Source organism: Orcinus orca, chromosome 11 (genome assembly GCF_937001465.1).
Source record: "Orcinus orca chromosome 11, mOrcOrc1.1, whole genome shotgun sequence".
Lineage (NCBI taxonomy): Eukaryota > Metazoa > Chordata > Mammalia > Artiodactyla > Delphinidae > Orcinus > Orcinus orca.
The window spans coordinates 7965230-7986998 of record NC_064569.1 but is presented as its reverse complement, the minus strand read 5'-3'; the positions used below and the strand labels follow the sequence as shown (position 1 = coordinate 7986998).

At 36.6% G+C, this 21769-nt stretch overlaps 1 protein-coding gene and 1 long non-coding RNA gene across 9 annotated transcripts in view; one reads left to right on the top strand and one right to left on the bottom strand.

Moving 5' to 3' along the window:
• LOC117197140 (uncharacterized) overlaps positions 1-21769 on the bottom strand; it is a 169328-nt gene that overhangs the window by 68911 nt on the left and 78648 nt on the right. The window lies entirely within an intron of this gene.
• Positions 18940-21769, top strand: part of A2M (alpha-2-macroglobulin) — a 40845-nt gene continuing 38015 nt past the window's right edge. The window contains exons 1-2 of one of the 2 annotated variants that reach the window (XM_004281157.4): positions 18940-19350; positions 21564-21747. In XM_004281157.4, the coding sequence (XP_004281205.1) occupies positions 19259-19350; positions 21564-21747 (276 nt within the window). In that variant the 5' untranslated portion in view covers positions 18940-19258. Of the gene's footprint in view, positions 19351-19999; positions 20015-21563; positions 21748-21769 lie in introns of those variants that run through there. The other variant, XM_049694881.1, reaches the window with a different exon arrangement.

Here is a 21769-nt window from a genome sequence, read left to right as displayed (position 1 = left end):
TGCAAAGGTCCTGAGAAAAAGCAGGATTTATGTATTCTAGAAACAGGAAAGGGACCAGCGTGAGTGCGGCAGAGTGAATAAGATAGGGTCAAGAAGTGAGAGAGAGGCATGGACATATATACACTACCAAACGTAAAATAGATAGCTAGTGGGAAGCAGCCGCATAGCACAGGGAGATCAGCTCGGTGCTTTGTGAGAATCTAGAGGGGTGGGATAGGGAGGGTGGGAGGGAGATGCAAGAGGGAGGAGATATGAGAATATATGTATATGTATAACTGATTCACTTTGTTATACAGCAGAAACTAACACACCATTGTAAAGCAATTATACTCCAATAAAGATGTTAAATAAATAATAAACTTAAAAAAAAAAAAAAGACAGGGTCAAGCCATAAAAATGAGATCTGACCATGGGAGGGAAATAGCCAAATCCTGTAGGGTTTTGTAGGCTTTGATAAAAATTTTGGACTTTATTTTCAGGATCATGGAGCGCTGTTAGAGGAGTTTCCCAGGGCATGATGTAATTAGATTTTTATTTTAAAGGATTTATTTTGGCTTTTGTGAGAGTTAGGAGACCCTTGCACTAGTAGAGGCAAAGGATGATGGTTGTTTGGACTAGAATGGCATAGATGAAATAAAGAAAAGTGAGCATACTAAAGATATATCCTGACTTGCTGCTAAACTTTAGGTTGGAAGTAGTAGAAAGGAGAAACCAAGGATGAATCCACATATTTTTGGCCCGAGCAATTGGTTTAATGGAGATACCACTTACTGAGAGGAAAACGACTGGGAAGAGAAGAAGAGTGCGATGTTTAATTCTGAGCTTGTTGTATCAGGTGCCTATAAGACTTCAGTGGAGAGTCAGAGTAAGCAGTTCTAAATACAATTCTGAATCAGAAGGGAGCAATCAGGGATAGATACTTTGCAATGAGAAATTGTTTGAGAATGAGAGTTTAAATAATCTCTAAATACAGCATTTAAAGCCCTAGGACAAGGAGAGATCCCTTTGGAGAGAATGTGACTTGAGAAGGGATGAAATTAGAAGACTGAACTTTGAGACACGACAACGTTTAAGTGTCAGGAAAACAAATAGTAAAAGACTCTGAAAATGATTGACAGAATCAAAGTGCAGGATGTTGACATTCAAGTGAAGATATTGCTTCAGGAAGGATTTCAAGAACAGAGTGAGCAACTATGTCAGTTGCTTCTGAAAGATAGAATAAAATGAGAACTGAGAATTGACCACTGAAATTGGCAACATGGAGATCACAGGTGACTGATGGGTGGAGATAAAGCCTGATGAGAGTCAGTTCATGAAATAATGGGAAAAGAAGTGGAAGTAGTAAGTTTGGACAAATATTGAGAGGAGATTTGTGGAAAAGGGAACAAAAAATGGGGAGGTAGATAGAGGGATATGTATAGTCGAGAATTTGTTTTCTCACAGATGAAATATATATTTATATGCTAATGAAAATAATAAAGTTATGGTGTAGTAGAGAGAGGTAAATCAATCTAGTAACGAAGTTTTTGAGTATGCAAAAAGGAACAAGTTCCAGTAAAAAAAGTAAAATGATGGTTTGGATTTAGATGCATATACAGTTCACCCAGTGCAACACAAGAGAAGACAGAGTACATAAGTACACATGCAGATGAGCTTGGTAGTTTCAGTATTGGTGAGCTGATCAGAAGTTTTACTTCTGATCGCTTCTATTCTCTCAGTAAATTAAGAAACGATGTCATCAGTTGAGAGAAAAGAAGGCATTGTTTACAAAAACAATGACATGGGAGAGTGAGAGGATAAAATTACTTGAGCAATATAATAGCACTGCATGGAGGCTGTGTTTGTACCAAAGTCTATAGTCGTGAATTTAAAGTGAGATCTGTCAGCATGCTCACATGCTTTTCACAAGCCACATTCTTAATTTTGATGCAAGTGAATGTAAAATCCCCAATGGCAGAAACATATGGTCTCTGTTAACCACAGAACAGTGTCTGGTACAAAGTATGCATTAAAATATATGTGGACTGATTAAATAATATCCATCTTCTCCACTTGACTGCTTTGCTTCACCATATCCCAGTACTTAATACAGAGTCTGTTTCATAACAGGCTTAAATATTGACTGAATGGATGAATGACCCAATTAATCAATCTCTTTTTTTCCCTTCACTTCTGAACTTTACACCCAACTCCCTACTGAATAGCTTCGCTGAATTTCATGAGAGCCTCAAATCCAACATATCTAAGACTCTACCTGATAGTTTCTCTACATCTGTTACTAGCAAGATCATCCACTAGAGCCCTAGTGAGAAACCTATAGTCATTCTCTATTTATCATCTCTGAAATGGATAAGTCCATAACTGTTTTATAAATTTCTGAGCAAAATAAGTGAAATACAGTGCTTAGCACAATGCCAAGCATATAGTACCTACAAATATTAGCTATTACCAGCTTTTAATGATTCTAAGATACACATCTTTTCACATCTCTTTAATCATGACATATTTTACAATCAGTAGTGTATCATAATTTAATCAGATGAGGTTTGTTTAAGTAGCATATTAGATAATGGTGTCATTTATATCAATAGTGTATCAGGCAAGATAAAATGCAGTACTGTAACTTTTCTCTGCAATATGCTCACCAGTATTAAACTAGTAATTGAGTCATGTCCAGTACACTTCAAATCCATATTTTTCTCCCTCTCCCTATTGTTGTAAACTTACTTTAAGTCCTTGCTTTCTCTATCCATTTAGAATGAATTTTTCATCTGTCTGTGTATCAGCTAGGAATCCCTCTGGCAATAAATAACAGAAAAGCAACTAGCAATTGCTAAACAAATAGGGAAGAAGTCCATAGGTTGACATTCCAAGGTTGACAAAATTACCCAATAATACTGGCAGAGACCAAGGCCCTTTCTATCTTTTGGACTTGCTTTAGTATGCAGACCTTGATCCTCCTGCTTGTTGCTTTGTCAGCTCAAGATGGCCATTGAAACTTCAAGCATTACATCCATTTTCCATGCAGGAAGAATAAATAAAAACGTTCATTGGTGTGCCTACTGAATCTTGCTCTTTTTATTAAGAGAGCAAAAGTTTTCCATAAACCCCACCCAGGAGTTTTCCATTTATATGTCACTGGCCAGACTAAATCAAATAGCTACGCATGGTTTGAAGATGGCTAGGGAGAAAGATGCTGTGTGAGTAGTTAAGCCAATGAGCATTGTCTGCCATATTTTGGCAAATATCTTCTCAATTTTTGAGACTTAGCTCAAGAGTTATATCTTATCTATTTACTTATTTGTTTACTTATTAGTTTGGTTGTTGGGGTTTATTATTCATTTACTATTTATTTAGCACCTAGCACCTAGTACATACCAGGTACTGTTATAGGCACTGGGGATACGACGATGAGCAAAATCCCTTCCCTTGTGGAACTTCCATCCCAGCCTTGACCTTTTTAAAAAAAAATTTATTGGAGTATAGTTGCCTCACAATGTTGTGTTAGTTTCTGCTGTACAACAAAGTGAATCAGCCATATGTATGCCTGTCCCCTCCCTCTTGGACCTCCCTCCCACCCCACCCCCATCCCACCCATCTAGGTCATCACAGAGTACCGAGATTTCCTTCTCATTTAGCTCACCACAGAGCATTGAGTAGAGTTCCCTGTGCTATACAGTATGTTCTCATAAGTTATCTATTTTATACATAGTATCAATACTATATATATGTCAATCCCAATCTCCCAATTCATCCCACCCTCCCTTTCCCCTTGGTATCCATACGTTTGTTCTCTAAGTCTGTGTCTGTATTTCTGCTTTGTAAATAAGATTGTCTACACCAATTTTTTCAGATTCCACATATATGCATTAATATATGATATTTTTTTTCTTTCTGACTTATTTCACTCTGTATGACAGTCTCTAGGTCCATCCATGTCTCTACAAATGACCCAGTTTCGTTCCTTTTTATGGCTGAGTAATCTTCCATTGTATATATGTACCACATCTGCTTTATCCATTCCTCTGTTGATGGACATTTAGGTGGCTTCCATGTCCTGGCTATTGTAAATAGTCCAGCCTTGACCTTTTGATCCAATATTTCTACTTTTAGTAATTTACCATACAGACTACTCTGCAATGACAAGCATGCTCATTGATGCAATAACTAGAAAACAGAAGACTGACAGGTCATCTATATGATATTGATTTATTATAATATGTATATATAAGGTAATTATTCAAAAGAATATACCTCTCTTAATATAGATATTTATGCTGACATGGGAAGTATCTCCAATATATGTTTTAATGGAAAAATTGCAGAGCAAAATGTATGGTGTAGTAAAATCACACTTTTGAAAGAAAATCCATCCTAAAATTCATGTGGAATCTTGAGGGACCCTGAACAGCCAAACAATTTTGAAAAAGAATAAAGCTGGAGGGTTTTCCCTTCTTGGTTTCAAAACATTACAAAGCTACAGTAACCAAAACAGTGTGGTACTGGCATAAAGACAGACAAATAGATCAATGGAAGAGAACAGAGAGCCCAGAAACAAACCCTCATGTATATGATGAAATGATCTTCAACAAGAGTGCTAAGACCACTCAATGGCAAAAGGACAGTCTCTTCAATAAATGGTGTTGGGAAAAGTGGATATCCATATGCAAAAGAATGAAGATGGACCCTTATCTTACACCACATACAAAAATTAACTCAAAACGATTAAAGAAATACATGTAAGACCTAAACCTATAAAACTCCCAGAAGAAAACACAAGGGAAAATCTTCATGACATTGGATGTGGCAATGATTTCTTGACTATGACACCAAAAGCACAGGCAGCAAAAGCAAAAAGAGATAACTGGAAGCTACATCAAACTTAAAAACTTCCATAGATCAAAAAACACAATAGACAGAGTGAAAAGGCAACCTATGGAATAAGAGAAAATATTTGCAAATCATATATTTGATAAGGGGTTAATATCCATAGTATATAAAGAACTTCTACAACTCAACAACAAAAAATCAAATACCTGGATTTTTAAAAAATGAGCAAAAGACATGAATAGGCATTTTTCCAAAGATGATATACAGACAGCCAATAAGCATATGAAAAGATATTTAGCATCACTAATCATCAAATAAATCTAAATTAAAACCACAATAAGATATTATTATTATTGTGGTTATATCCATTAGTATGGTTACAATAAAAAAAAAAAAAACCCAGGATATGGAGAAATCAGAACTCTGTGCACTGTAAGTGGGATTGTAAAACAGTGCAACCACTATGAAAAATACTATGAGAACTCAAAAAATTAAAACTAGAACTACCATATGATGGGGCAAACTCACTTCTGGGAATATATCCAGAAAAACTAAAAGTGAGGTCTCAAAGGGATGTTTGTACACCTATGTTCATGGTAGCATTATTCACAATAGCCAAAAGGTGGAGGCAATGTAAATGTCCACTGATGGATGAATGGATAAACAAAATGTGGTATAAACACACCGTGGAATATTATTCAGTCTTAAAAAGGAAATCCTGTCACATTTACAACCTGGATGAATCTTGAGGACATTATGCTAAATGAAATAAGCAGGCCACAAAAAGATAAATACTGTATGAGTTCACTTGGTATCTAAGGTAATCAAAGCCAAAGAAACAGAAAGTAGAATGTGGTTATCAGGAGCTAGGACAAAGGGGAAAAGGGGAGTGGTTGTTTAATGAGTATAGGCTCTAAATTTCAAGACAAAAAGTTCTGGAAATCCGTTTCACAGCAACTGAATGTATTTAATACTAATGAAGTGTACATTTTAAAAAGGTCAAAATGGTAAAAAAAAAGGAAAAGGAAAATTTACGACTGCCTCTTCATATATATTATTATATACAATAATACCTATAGACTGGAAATATATGGAGTGGAAGATCATGTGTTGTTTTCTATTTTCTTCATGCCTATATTTTTACATGTGCATTATTTTTATAATCAGAGAAATATTTGAAAAACTTGAAAAAATAAAAAGTTACTTTCTTCTCTCCAATTCTTTTCTTAAATAGTGACTGTTTATTTGCGCTTACATTATCACCAACAGAATTTATCAATCTAATGTTTGCTGAATGAATTCATAAACTTATCATCAACTAGTGATGATGAATAATGCCTTCAACAACAATCTATATTTAGCATCAATTTAAGAATTAAATTTAATATGGTTCTTCATTTAATAAATATTTGTTATTAAATGTCTATGATGAGTCAGACTGTGTAGGTTTTAAGTAACTAAATATTATTGTTTTTTGTAACCATCTTCTGATGAAATAAGAGAGGAAAAAAAGAAAGAGTAAAAAGAGGTTATGACTAGTTGATAACATTAAATAGCAAGCCACCTAATGAAATTCTGTTAACAAGCCAAGATAATATAGTCCAGGTGTGTAGTTTTCCAGTGGTTTGGTTTCACAAAAGTTAGAGCATAAATATATAGGGAAGTGAATAGATTCAACATCCTTTAAAAGTGTAACTGAAAGGATGAAATATCTTCTGACTCCAAACACTCCACCCCAGCTTCTGCCAAAGAAAACCAGTGGAAGAATAACTGTCTCTTGACTTAGAAATTAATTGCATTCTTAACGAATTATAAGAATTTTTGTGGTAAATTATGCATTCTTCTGTAAAAATTAAGGAGTCTATGTTAAGACCAGGTTAATACAAAGATGAGCCACAGGAGAAACAGCAGACAAAACTCAAATTTTCCCCTCAAAAGGTCCTATGTCACATGAAAAGCTGCTTCATAGAGTAAATTTTGTTCTAAACATAAAATCTTAACACTTGTTACTCCTCTGAAATAAAGTTTCAATGGAATATCATGTTTACATAACATTTAAATGAATTATAGTAAAAACTTTAGTCTTCACTTAAGAGACTCACCAGATGAAATAACATTCTTCATTTCAGAAAACAAAACCAGTGAAATGTTAAAGGCTTGTGGCAAATAATCATCTCTCAAAACCTCACAGTTTTGCTCTTAACAGTCAAGTTTACATGCTTACTCAGAATCATTGTGGTTTATTGCTAAATCTGCATTACTACAATTACAAATTTTAGTGATAAATTACACAAACAGAGTATAAATATGAAAAAAATCTCAGTTTTTACATAAAAATTGGGTTGAAGTTGCTGGAAATTCTCAAAGGATATTAATATTTTAAAATACCATTTATTGGACCTAAAGGAAATAACTATAAATTTTAAAGAAAAGTGTAAAGAATTTAGGAAGATTCTTAACTCCAATTAATTCACAAACAAGAGAGAACCTGAAACTAGAAATGTAGTCAATGTATTAAGATGTGCTTTATGCATGATAGTGCAGCAGATTTAATCAGATCATTTAAGCTCCATTTATAAAATTATATCATAAAATATTTATACCAATAACAAAAAATCATCAACTTATTTCATCCAATAAAAATTAATATTTCTTAACTTTCTAATAAAAAATAAAACATGTGAGTGCATTAGCAAGATGGCAGAACAGGAAGTCCCCAGCCCTTATCCTCCCACAGAAATACCAATCTGAAAACCGTGCACAAATAAAAATGTCTTTGGGGGAGCTTTGGAATCCAGGTAGAAAGTTGTAGCACCCCAGTGGAGCCAAAGACTGAGGAAAGCTGCCTTGAGAAGGCAGGCTCATACCCTGGGAGCAGACCCACTGACCATGGACCTGGCTGTAATCTGGTAGTAGCCCTATCTCCCTGTGGATTCAGCTCCAGTCTTGCTTGTCCATGGTCCTGCTACCAGACCCATGTGTCCCAGAATGAACTATGCCCAACTGTGACGCCAGTAGCAGGCCTACCTACCATGGACCTGACTGAAACTGGTAGCATCCCTGTGATCCAGATTCAGCCCCACTCAACCAGAGCCCCGAAGGCACTCCTGTCCATCCAGGGACTCTGGAGGAGCAACATCTGTCTGTGCCCCATGGTAACAGGTCTGGTGACCCTGGAGTCAACTGAAGATCCAAAGCATCCCTGAGACCTGCCTCCAGCCCACTTGACCATGACCTCAGTGATAGTCCCATCAGTCCAGGAACCAGGTAGGAGAAGGTCTTCACCTGCTAAAACTAGTCTGTAAAGACTGGAAGAGGTGACTGCTCATTCAAATGCAGAGACACAAATTCAAGTCTTCAAGGATCACAACGAATCAGACAAACATGACACTACCAAAGGAAACAAATAAAGGTCCAGTAACCAATCCTTAAAAAATGGAAATTCATGGGGCTTCCCTGGTGGCGCAGTGGTTGAGAGTCCGCCTGCCGATGCAGGGGACACGGGTTCGTGCCCCGGTCCGGGAAGATCCCACATGCCGCGGAGCGGCTGGGCCTGTGAGCCATGGCCGCTGAGCCTGCGCATCCGGAGCCTGTGCTCCGCAACGGGAGAGGCCACAACAGTGAGAGGCCCGCGTACCGCAAAAAAAAAAAAAAAAAAAAAAAAAAAAAAAAACCGCAGAGGTGGCTACATATCAGACAAAATACATTTTAAGCTAAAAACTGTCTTAAGAGACAAAGAAGGTCATTATAAAATGATGAGTGTCAATTCACAGTAAGATATAATGATTAAAATATATGTGCACCCAACATCAGAGAACCTAAGCACATAAAGCAAACATTGAGAAAACTAAACAGAGAAACAGACAGCAATACAATAATAACAGGATAATTCAATACTCCACCCCCTACAATGGACAGATCATCCAGATAGAAAATCAGCAGGGAAACAGCAGAATTGAGCAACGCCATAGACTAATTGGGCCTAAAAGACACACGCAGAAGATAAATGCATATGTATAACTGAATCTCTTTGCTGTACACCTGAAACTAACACAACATGTTAATCAACTATACTCCAATATAAAATAAAAATTTAAATAAATATATAAAACTGCCATGGGTGCTCGGGGCAAAAAAAAAAAATACCGTGCAACTCATTCCTCTCAGGTGCACATGGCACATTCTCAAAGACAGAGGATAGATCTCATACTAGGTTGCAAAACAACTCAACAAATTTAAGAAGTACCTTTTCCAATCACAATGGAATGAAACAAAAAATCAATAATAGAAAGAAAGTGGGAAAATTCACAAATATATGGAAATAAAACAACACACTTTTTAAAATAAATTTTAATTTATTTATTTTTTGGCTGTGTTGGGTCTGTGTTGCTGTGTACGGGCTTTCTCTGGTTGCAGCGAGCAGGGGCTACTCTTTGTTATGGTAAGCAGGCTTCTCACTGCAGTGGCTTCTCTTGTTGCAGAGCATGGGCTCTAGGCTTGCAGGCTTCTCACTGCAGTGGCTTCTCTTGTTGCAGAGCATGAGCTCTAGGCTTGCGGGCTTCAGTAGTTGCAGCACGCAGGCTCAGCAGTTGTGGCTCATGGGCTCTAGAGCACAAGCTCAGTAGTTGTGGCGCACGGGCTTAGTTGCTCCGCAGCATGTGGCATCTTCCCGGACCAGGGCTCGAACCTGTGTCCCCTGCATTAGCAGGTGGATTCTTAACCACTGTGCCACCAGGGAAGTCCCAACTACACACTTTTTAACAACTATTGGGTCAAAAAAGAAATCCAAGGGAAATTAAAAACTATCTCAAGACAAACAAAAATGAAATGCAACATACCAAAACTTAAGGGATGCCACAATAGCCATACTAAGAGAGAAATTTATGGGAATAAATGCCTATGATATAAAAGAAGAAAGTCATCAAATAAACAATCTAGCTTTACACTTCAAGGAACCAGAAAATGAAGAATAAACTAAACCCATAATTAGCAGAAGAATATCATAAAAATTAGAGAAGGAATAACTGAAATAGAGAAAAGAAAAACAATTTTAAAAATCAATGAAACTAAGAGTTGTGTTTTTGAAAAGATAAAATTGACAAACCCTTAACTAGACTAAGAAAAAAAGAGAGTATTCACACAATCAGAAATGAAAGAGAAGATATTACAATTATTCTCACAAATAAAAAAGATTATAAGATATTATTATGAGCAATTATAAACCAAAAAATTGGACAATCTAGAAGAAACAGAGAAATTTCTAGACATACAACCTACCAAGACTGAATCATGAAACACTGCACAAATCTTTTTTTGTGTTTCAGTTGCATTTTTACCTTTCTTGAAATAATAAAGCATAATATGCCAAAAATGTTGCTTTTTTTCCATCTTCAATATTAAAATGGCTACACAAAAATTCACCAATTTTGATGTTTTTGTTTAAATGCACGCTGATATGACAGCTGTCACAATACAATCTAACAAAATTGTTTCGAATGAAGTTAAAGATAACTAAGCACTACTAGAGCCATCTTACAGAAAAAAAAGAAATGAACTCTTTGGCCAACCCAATAGAAGACAGCTGCCCTAAAGCTTCCTAGGTTTCTAATATCCTTACATTAGATCAGCAAGGCCAGAACAGTCATCTTTTGGTCCAAATTCAAATTTCAAGATGGAGAATCCACATAGCCCTGTTTGGGTCAGGCATCCACCCCTGCTCTGATACATTGTGGTCAGATAGACACGATCAAGGTACAGTCATGACTTTTAGGCACCCACTTCTATGGAAAGTCCGCCTTCTCTGTAAATTGCCGTCTACAACAAAAGGAGTTCACATCAACATTATGTAGCGCTTTAAGTTTACCAAGAACTTGCACATTCTTTAACTCATTCAATTCATGTAACTGAGCAGGACCCTATGAGGCCTTCCCAGAATAGACCCCCACCCATGTCTTCTACCTGCCTTTTGTCTGTAGAAAAACTTTAGTCAAAGAATAAATCTAGGGGCTTCCCTGGTGGCGCAGTGGTTGAGAGTCCACCTGCTGATGCAGGGGACACGGGTTCGTGCCCCGGTCTGGGAAGATCCCACTTGCCGCGGAGCGGCTGGGCCCATGAGACATGGCCGCTGAGCCTGCGCATCCGGAGCCTGTGCTCCACAATGGGAGAGGCCACAACAGTGAGAGGCCCACGTACCGCAAAAAAAATAAATAAATAAAAATAAATAAATCTAATCAGAGAAATAAGAAAATGCAGAAAGGAAAACAGTCAAGCAAGACAAAATAATAATACTTTAGCCATTAAACAAAATCAAGAACTTTCAGTTCTTCCTCAAGGACTATAGATAATATTCTGAGCCATGTCCTTTGAGCTGTTTTGCAGATACTGAAACCCCCACCAGGTGAAAGACGTTAACTGTGTGCTGCCCACAAAGCACATAGACTCCAGACTGATTGGAACCAGAAGGTTGATGATGTTGACTCCCAATTACATCACCACCAGCCAATCAGAAGAATGCCCACCAGCTGATCACACCCTGCTCCTTGAACACTATAAGACTCCTGCCACTCTTATGGAACATAGTACTGGAAGTCCTAGCCAGAGCAATTAGGCAAGAAAAAGAAATAAAGGCATCCAAATTGGAAAGGAAGAATAAAACTATCACTATTTAAGGATGACATGATTTTATATACAGAAAATCCTGAAGATTCCACCAAAAAAAGCTATTAGAAATAATAAATACAGTAAAGTTGCAGAGTACAAAATCAACATACAAAAATCTGTTGCATATCTACATGATAACAATGAGCTAGCAGAAATGAGCCAGAAAACTAAGAAAACAATCCCATTTACAACTGCAACAAAAAGAATAAAATACCTAGTAATAAATTAAATCAAGGAGGTGAAAGACCTGTAAACTAGAAATTATATGACTTTGATAAAAGAAATTAAAGAAGACACAAAGAAATGCAAAGATATTCCATGTTCGTGGATTGGAAGAATTAATATTGTTAAAATGTCCATATTATCTAAAGCAACCTGCAGATCCAGTGCAATCCTTATCAAAATCACAAGAACATTTTTCACAGAAATAGAAAAAAAAAAATTCTAAAATTTATATGGAACCACAAAAGACCCAGACTAGCTAGAGCAATCCCGAGAAAAAAGAACAAAGCTAGAGGTATCACACTCCCTGATTTCATACACTTTGCTTCATAAATAACAATTTTACCTCATATTATATTTGATTATTTCAAATGAAGTAATAGGAGATTGTGTGTTTATAACTTGCTATGAAAACACATGAATTTAAAAAGCAATACCATTTAAAACTTAACAGCTTTAATAGTATCTTACAAAATATATTCCATAATTTTTCTTACAAAATTTTATATCACTAGAAATTGTGTGTTATTTTAAGAACCTGCGATTCAATAACATTTGAGCATAACAAAAATCAAATAAATTAGAGCATCTAAAGCTCTTAGAACATTACTCAGCACAGTCATATAAATAGTAAGCACTATGTAATTACGAGCTATCATTACTGTTGTTGTCCATATCATCATTATCATCTAAGTAATTAAATAAAACTTGACAAATAATTTTATCTTTTCCTATTAAAATCTGATTCTATTGTTCGCTCCCAGACTAAATATAACTCTCTAAAACAAAAGTTCTGACACTGAAAAGTTCCAGAGTGAACATGAGAGTCACAGAGAACAAAGTGGGTTCATAAAGTAGAGTCATGAAACAACCCTATGCGTGTGTGCACGCACACACACACTCACACACACATTTTCCATTCACCAAAGGAAAACTCACCCTGAAACATATTCCCTACCTAGTCTCATATTCAAAAATAAACTGTATAGAGTTAGAGATAAAAATATGAAGCACAAATATTTAAATTAGGAAAAACATGTAGCATAGTTTTACAATTTGGGGGTACAAAAGGACTTCCTAATCAGAAAATAAAACCCCAAGACAAAGTTAAAATACAAGCAACAGAGTTCCTACAAGTAACAGTGATATAATACATCACTAGTAATCATAAATTTGAAAAAGAAAAATATATGTCACGCACCCCTCCCTATCAGATTGGGAAATTTTTTAAAGGCATGGGAAAAATGCAGTAGTAGACATTGCTGGTAGAAGATAATTGGCAGAGTTATTTTATTTTATTTTATTTGTTTATTGGGGTATAGTTGCTTTACAATGTTGTGGTAGTTTCTGCTGTACTGCAAAGTGAATCAGCTCTATGTATACATATATCCCCTCTTTTTTGGATTTCCTTCTCATTTAAGTCACCACAGAGCATTAAGTAGAGTTCCCTGTGCTATACAGCAGGTTTTCATTAGTTACCTATTTTATATATATTAGTGTAGACATGTCAATCTCAAGCTCCCAATTCATCCCACTCCCCCTTTCCCCCCTTGGTGCCCATATGTTTGTTCTCTATGTCTGTGTCTCTATTTCTGGCAGATTCATTTCAGAAAGGGGATGTAACAGTACTATAAAAGTTTTAAATGTGTATACTCTTTGACATAGCAAATTTACAGCACAGGTTCATCATACAAAAATACTTCTACATGCCCCAAAGTATGTATATGTAAGGACAGACATTGAATTCTATTGTTTGTAATAAATTGTTTTAATTCGGGCACTAATTCCTCTGCATTACAATGTAGCGTCTAGTAAAAAAGATTAGATTTGTGAATATCAGTACTCTTTAGAAACTTAAAGGAACAAGTGGAGTTTAATTTAAAAGATAACGTGCTAGGGACTTCCCTGGCGGTCTAGTGGTTAAGATCACGCTTCCATTGTAGGGGGCACAGGTTCAATCCCTGGTCAGGGGAACTAAGGGAACTAAGATCCTGCATGCTGCACAGCATGGCCAAAATAGATAAATAAAGCTTGAGAGTCATCAGATCAATCTTAAAAAATAATAAATTTAAATAAATTTAAAAAAACAAAACAAGATAAAGAACAATTTAAAAGATAACACACTAAAATTTTGATAATTTTGAGAAACTATGGCAAGTACATTGTTTAGAAACGATCTGAGGATTTGTTATGCTTTTTATCTTTGTACATTCAAATATTTTTTCTCATTAAAAATTAGAAAGGAGCATTGAGATAGCATAAATGAGAAACACTCTGATCTTTGAGAACATCTCTGTAGATAGACGTTGCCCTAACTCCAAGTTTGCCCTAGACATTTACGGAAAGGTAAAGCAAGTATACTGTCTGATAGAGTGAATGTGGTATTCCAGTAACTGAGCTTTCTGATTTTTGAAAGTGGTTAATATGTAACCAGCTGAAATGTCCTTCATTATCACTTATTAGGAACTACGGGTAGCGTATGTGTAACCAGTGGTGCCATTAGAGAAACTACATTCAGTCCCCAGCAAGCACTACAGCAATACAGGGGGAACATTTTTTTCTGTTTATTTTTGTTAAGGCCCAATACCTCCTAATCTTTTTTCTCAATTCCCAAATGATTCTCCTTGTTCTATTTTAATGGCTTTTTCCTGCATTTTGCTCCCTTACTTTCTTTACCATAAACTGCCTTCCTTCTTTCCCTTACCTTCTTTTTTCTCTTAACCCTTTACCTCAGCTTTCTAACAGTAATTATTTGCTAAATGCCTCGAAACTGTGCAGAACTTGTCCAAGTTGTGTGCCGTCATTTCTGTCAAGGACTTGGTATTCAGGTAGCCTAACTTTCTTTATTTGGATGCTGCCCTACATCAAAGCCCACAGCAGACAGGTGAACTAGACCTCTTTCTCAGTCATTAAGATTCAAAATATAAATATTAATTCTGACAGGTACAGTAAGGTTCACAGTTTTAAAAACGGTTCCATATAGCATCTTGTATAAAAGTACCCCTTGGAGCTGACAGGACAGATATTATTAACCCCATATTTATCTGTGAGGAAGCTGAGGCTCAGAGCAGTTAAATGAGTTACCCAGGACGTTATAATGAGTCAGAACTAGGGCTCAGGTACCCTGACAACTGATCCAGTCATTTTTTCCCCCCTCAAGCTCATTTTGTCTTCCCAAGAAGAGAAAGCTCTGTCTTCGTGAAGGGAGCATTTTAGATAAAACGTTCCTCTTTATCTGCGATTATACTGAAGTGGTGTCGCTTCTCCTGAGGATAATTCCGCCATCCACTTACTTAATACGTCCACCTCATGCAACCTCAAAGTTCTCTCTCTTGGGACTATCACTTCGCACTCACAGTGTTCAACCTCTCCCTTTTATTTGATCGTCAGCATTTACAGAAGCAGCATTTCATTTAAACTTGTTCAAGTCTCTCTCCTCTTAAAGAAACCTCCCTCTCAGCCCGACATCTCTGCTGAGTACTGCCCTATCATTCTCTTTCCCTTCACATAAACTCAGAAACCTCCCTCTCACTCCCCCTTGAGCTGCAGTCAGGCTCTGCTCCACACAGACCCTTAAAGCTGGGTCCCCATATTCTTCTTGTCCCTCAATTCAGCAAAAAAAAAAAAAAAGATCATTCGATCTATTATTTGATTTCACAGTGAGTGGCATTTGACACGAATAGCCAGGGATTCAGCAATAATCTTTACAGATGCTCTTTGTAATTTTTGATAAGGCACCAAATGAATGCTATTATTTCTTTAAGTAATTAACCTTGCAAATAAGTGTTTAGTTATTTCTAGTTTCTTAAAATCCATTTAATTTCTGTTATGTTTTGAATCAATGTATTATAAAATAATGCAAACTTTTGAAATGATTTTTTTTAATTTTGTATGCTATTAACATTGATGTGTTGGCATAAAGCCCCAATCACTCTGACTAGTAAAAACCTTCTCTTGACCATTTTCTTAAAATGTCCCTTCTTTGGGACTCAGAGATCCCACACTCTCCTGTGTTTTTCTCTCTCTCTGTCTAGCCATTCGGGTTACATTTGGGTGCCCTTGCCTAGCTCTGTCCTGGACTATTTTCTATTTTCATCCCATATTATCTATTTCCATGGCATCAGCTCTCCCTATAAGCTGATAAATCTCTAATCTGTACAAATAGGCCAGATCTCAGTAAACTGGTGGTGTTCAGATTGCTTTAACTTTAACCTACAATAAGAATTTTGTATATTTTCATGAGACAGTTTGCAATGTAACACTGAAATCACATTTTCACAATGTAACCTTTACATTGTGACTCAGGACACTCATAGTTAAAGATAGAGATGATAGAGATAGTAATAAAGAAAGAGAAATTATATTAGTTAGGATACAAGTTTTACTGCTTGAACAAAGATATCTCAAAATGCAAAGGCTTTTAAATAAGAGAAAGTGTTTTTCTCTTACATGAAAGTCCAAGCTAAAATGGCCTTTGGATGATTCAGGGATTCAGTCTATGCCTCCTTTTTTCTTTTTTTTTTTTTTAACATCTTTGTTGGAGTATAGTTGATTTACAATGGTGTGTTAGGTGCTGCTGTATAACAAAGTGAATCAGCTCTACGTATACATACATCCCCATATCTCCTCCCTCTTCAGTCTATGTCTTGCTTGTTGTTCTGCCTCCCTTGACACATGGCTTCCATCTTATTACCTACAATGGAAGATGGGACAACCGCCCACATGTCCACATTCCAGCCAGTGGTAGGAAGCAAAGGGAGGCACAGAACCTAGCCCTTCCTTTTTAAATCATGAACTGAAAGTTGTATACATCACTTGCACTCACATGTCAATCACCAGAATTTAGCCGTATACCATGCCCAGCCTTAAAGGAGAAGGCTAGGAAATGAAAGTTTTCAGTGAGGCAGTTTGTGCCCAGAGAAAACTCAGGTGTTCTAGTATTAAAGACAGAATTGGAGAAGGGGTAATAGGACATAACCAAAGTTTCTGCTGCACAACATTGAAACGAATATTTCCAAAATCAATAGTTTCACTTATTCTGTTTGGTACACTGTGTTTTCTATTTTATTGTGTTCTATTACTTTTTTTTTTTTTTTTTTTTTTTTTTTTTTTGCGGTACGCGGGCCTCTCACTGACGTGGCCTCTCCCGTTGCGGAGCACAGGCTCCGGACACGCAGGCTCAGCGGCCATGGCTCACGGGCCCAGGTGCTCTGCGGCACGTGGGATCTTCCCGGACCGGGGCATGAACCCGCGTCCCCTGCATCGGCAGGCGGACTCTCAACCACTGCGCCACCAGGGAAGCCCTCTATTACATTTTTAAAACTCTTGGTCATGACTCACTGATCATGACATTACAACTCACTATAGATGGTGACCCATAATTTGAAAAACATTGCTTTAAACCTGCTATGTCTAATCTGATAACCAGTAGCCACATGGGCTATTGAGCTTTTGAAATGTGGCTAGTCTAAATTAATATGTGTTGTAAGTGTAGAATTCACACCAGATTTCAAAGACTTAGTATGAAAAAAGAATTTAAAGTATCTCATTAACAATTTTTATATTGATTAAATGTTGAAATGATAATGTTTTGGCAATATTGAGGTAAGTAAATTATATTATTAAAATTAATTTAATCTGTTTCTTTTTGTTTTTCAATGTGGCTACTGGAAAATGTAAAATTACATAGGAGGCTCACCTTATATTTTTATTAGATCACACTGCCTTAAGATCTAGGTGCAAATGTTAAACTCCCTACGAATATTATTACTGGACTATCCCACAAGCGCTTTCTAAAACTAGACTCTTTCTCTTCCCAACCCTCAGCCCTCTGTTCTCCTTCCCACCCTGTTTCCTGTGTTTCACTCAACCAGTTAAAGGCAACGCAACTCACTCAGTGACCAACCAGGAAAACTGAAAAGCACATTCTCCTTTACCCATCACATTCATGTATTCACTGTGTACTATAATTTTACCTCTTAAATATGATATAAATCTGTCAACCTCTATCCAATCTCATTATGAACACCCTAGTTCAAAATATCATCATTTCTCACCCATATAATTGTGCAACTCCTACCCTGCCTCCTGGATTGCCTCCTTCCAATCAGTCTTCCAAATTTCAGTAAATGTGATCTTTCCAAGAAACAAATCTGGGGAAGTCACTTCACTGATTACTCCCCAAAACCCTAGTAGTACCAACAGGTTCCTTTTTAATTTGAAGCAAGCTTGCTTCACCACTTTTCTAAGTATACAGGCATTTTCTTCATACCAAACACTTTTCATTTTACCAAACATTTCATGATGGTTTTTACCTCCTGTGCCTTTGTTTATGTCATTCCTTATGTGCTTAGAATGCACTTTCTATCTCCTACTTCCCTCTGGCTAACCACCATCCACACTCTAGAACTTGATTTACATTTTGCTTTACCTTAGATTTCCTTTCCAAGGCCCAGGTTTGCATTGTGTGTCCCTGTTCAGTGCTCCCAGAGCATCCTGAACTTCTCCAATAATGATGTCTGGCTACTGTATTTTTATTGCTTATTTGTCTGCTTTTACACCTGCAAGAATGTGCAATCTGTTTCTTCATATTTGATCATCCATCTCCATGATTTTGTATGATTCCTAGACCAACTAGGCTCAATAAACACAAAACAATCAAACAGTTGGATGAATGAATGGATGAATGGATGGGTGGATGGATGGACAGATGGATGGATGAATAAAATAGTTAACATGATTAAAGATTGAAGGGGAGTTGCACATTTAGAAGGCAGTAACAAAATGTGTTTGTATAGTAGATGATAAAGGCAATTGGTATCTTTGTTAGGCACAGTAAGTCAAAGCTTGTTTCTGAGGTCCTGCTACTTCTCCTTTCATCTTTTCACTTCCTTAATACAGGAAAATATTTCTATCATCATTCTTCCACAACCTAGCTCTTTATCTGCAATCCAGTAAAAACCCCAAGCTCAAAAAGCTATTCTTTTAACCCAATGTCTTTTGCATAGAGGACTGCTGAATTCTGAAACTGCTTCAACATTTGAGGTAGACATATCTGATGGAGGACTTGCAGGCAGACTGACTTGTAGTGAAATACCTATTTTGAGCCTGTCTTGTGTTGCTTAAATTATAGCTTCCCCTGCCAGCTATTCATGCAAGAGATGTGAGGAAAGCCATACAAGGCACTATGGGGAAGTGGAAAGGAGGGAGTAAGAGAGAGAAGGGGTTGAAAAGCCGATTAGCTGCTTTACGGTAAAACCCAGGGAAAGTGAGCACTAACGGGAATGTGGATTTTATCCCTCCAGGAATCCTATTTAGCCCACCAGGAATTAACCTTGACTGTAATTAAGTCCCTGAGAGCAATGACCCTTTCAGAGAATGTTCAAAGACCTCTACTTTGTTTAGACACCTTGTGTGGGTGGAACTTCCTGTTTACACAGAGAACAGCATAAAGCCTAGTAGCTCTGAGGAATGTTTGGGACCAGACCAATTGCAGGGAGAAAGGCACAATACAGTCTGGTCTCCTCTGGTCCCTTCTCCCTGCAGCATGGGGGAGAAGAAGAACAAACTCCTCCATCCAAGTCTTACTCTCCTTCTTCTGGTCTTCCTGCCTACAGATGCCTCAGTCTCTGGAATACCGTGAGTTTCACATAGAGCATAAACTTGAAGAGTCCTTTCCTTTATTTCAAATCCTCCTTATCATTCATTCGCCTTCCCTATGGAACTGTCACCTTCTTATCTTTAAGGTGTCTTCCAATTATGAGATTTTACAAATCTGGTTTATTCAGTCTTCACTTATTCTTAACCATTTTTCTCCAACTCTCTGGATCTCTGAATCTCTGAATCTCTAAATTCTCTGGAGATATACAAAGACTTTCTAAAGGGCATTGGAAAGTGATTCTTTTAAAGGAATCAATTTTCAGATCCTCACATTCATATTGATCTGCTTGAGACCATGCTATTTATTCTTTCTTACCTCCCCTGTCTTAATTTCCTATCTTTCACTTTAAAAGAGAAAGACAAACCTCCCTCAATCAGATGTTACTGTAGAACACTGTTCTGGAGTATAAAAATCCCTAGGGTGCCAAATAAAGGAGCAATTTGAAATACCGATGTTGATGTTGAGAAAGCAAAGGACTCTAATGACAGGAGAAAAAATCCTTTTGCAGATCTTGTGGCGACGAATTCTTTGTTTCAACAAAATTGAAGGAAGATCTAAGGGAAATACCAGCTGATAAACAATTAGAAGCAATTCTTGATAATAGGGCTTTGGCATGTAATGCAGAAGGAGTTACAAGAACTGGTAAAAATGATATAATTGTTTCATCTGTCATTTATTTACTTTTAAGTGAACAATTTTTCATGGTACTTATATCTACACAAACGAAAAACAGCAACAGAGTTAATGTTAGACCTTATTTAATTCTTGCAATAAGGAATATCCATCCATGGATATATAAGAACTCATTATTTTCATTAAAGATGTACTTCAAAAGTATTTTGATTTTATATATAATAAATATGAATCATAATTTGTAATATATTTATTTTGTTTTGATCAGTTGTATACTAGTAAGACTTTTGAAAACAATTCAATCCAGAAGAAAATGTTTAACATTTACAGCTTTAAGGTCCCATTAAATTTAAAAGAAGAGTTGAAGTTAAATTTATATACCCACATATAATATTTCATATATGTGTGTATATATATATATGCATGTGTGTATATACATATATATATATGTATATACACACACATATATATATAAACAAAGAAGGAAGAGTGATCCATAAAATATTTTGAAGCATAGAAATGTTAGGACAAACTTCTGTGTGGTAAATGGCATGAAAGTTCACAGAGGAAAAGGGGGAAAGATGCTAAATTTCTGATCATTACAAAAAGAACATTTTGATGTATTTTTTAAATAGATCATACTGGATATCTTATCACTATGATATTTAAGATTCGATGGGAGATGTACAAAAAAGTAATGTAAGTTTTAATTTAAAATTTCATCAAAAATAATATATTTTACTATTGTTTAAACTTGTGATAAAAAAAATAGATGTTTACTTGAATACATGTAAGGAGGGCATAGTGTCTAAAAATAGGAATTCTGTGAGCAAAAATGTTTGAAAACTCAAGTGTCAATAAAATTATATATGAGAGCATTGAGAAAGTTTCTGTTCTGTTCATGAGGACCCCAAATTCGATCTCTAGAAGATCATTCTTGAGTAGACCATTTTTGTCTACCCTGAGTTGAAAGGCAAATATTTAATATGCAAACATCCAGGGTTAGGTAACACACTAAGATTTCATTAGTTGCTTAACACGCTGAGACTTTATGGACTCTCTTTAAGCCTCAGAGTGGAAAGCAAGAACTTGCCATTCCATTTTTACAGGCTTGTTTTATATATATATATAAATAAATAAAAGTTCTGTAAGTGGATTGGTTTCTGTAGTGTTCCACATGAGAACTTGCTTGCTTTTTACAGCAACCCTAATGTAAAATAGATTTACAGCATAAATATATATAATTAGCATATTTTTATTTGAATTCAGATGCTCACAGATTGATATTTGGGTTCCTTAAAGTGAGGTACACCTGCAAATGTTAACCTCTTAAAGCCTCACTTCAAGTAAAATGTTCACTGACATGGCACTGACGATGGAAAGGGGAGTAACTCCCACGCATGCCCTCCAACGGCAGAGATCAATTTCATGCTTATCAACATGTCTTCTCTTGGCATAGAACTAACGATAGTAACAAGAATTATGGCGGAAGATAGTGCTGCTGGTAATAATGCCTCGCCTCCTACACTCTCCTCTAACTGGATTCCCCCATCCCCAGGCACTACATGGTGCTGGTCCCCTCCCTGCTCCACACTGGGACCCCTGAGAAGGGCTGCCTCCTTCTGAAGCACCTGAATGAGACGGTGACCGTAAGCGCCTCCTTGGAGTCCCTCAGAGAGAACAGAAGCCTCTTTACTGATGTGGTGGCAAATAAAGACTTATTCCACTGTGTCTCCTTCACTGTGAGTATGGCTGTTTGACTTA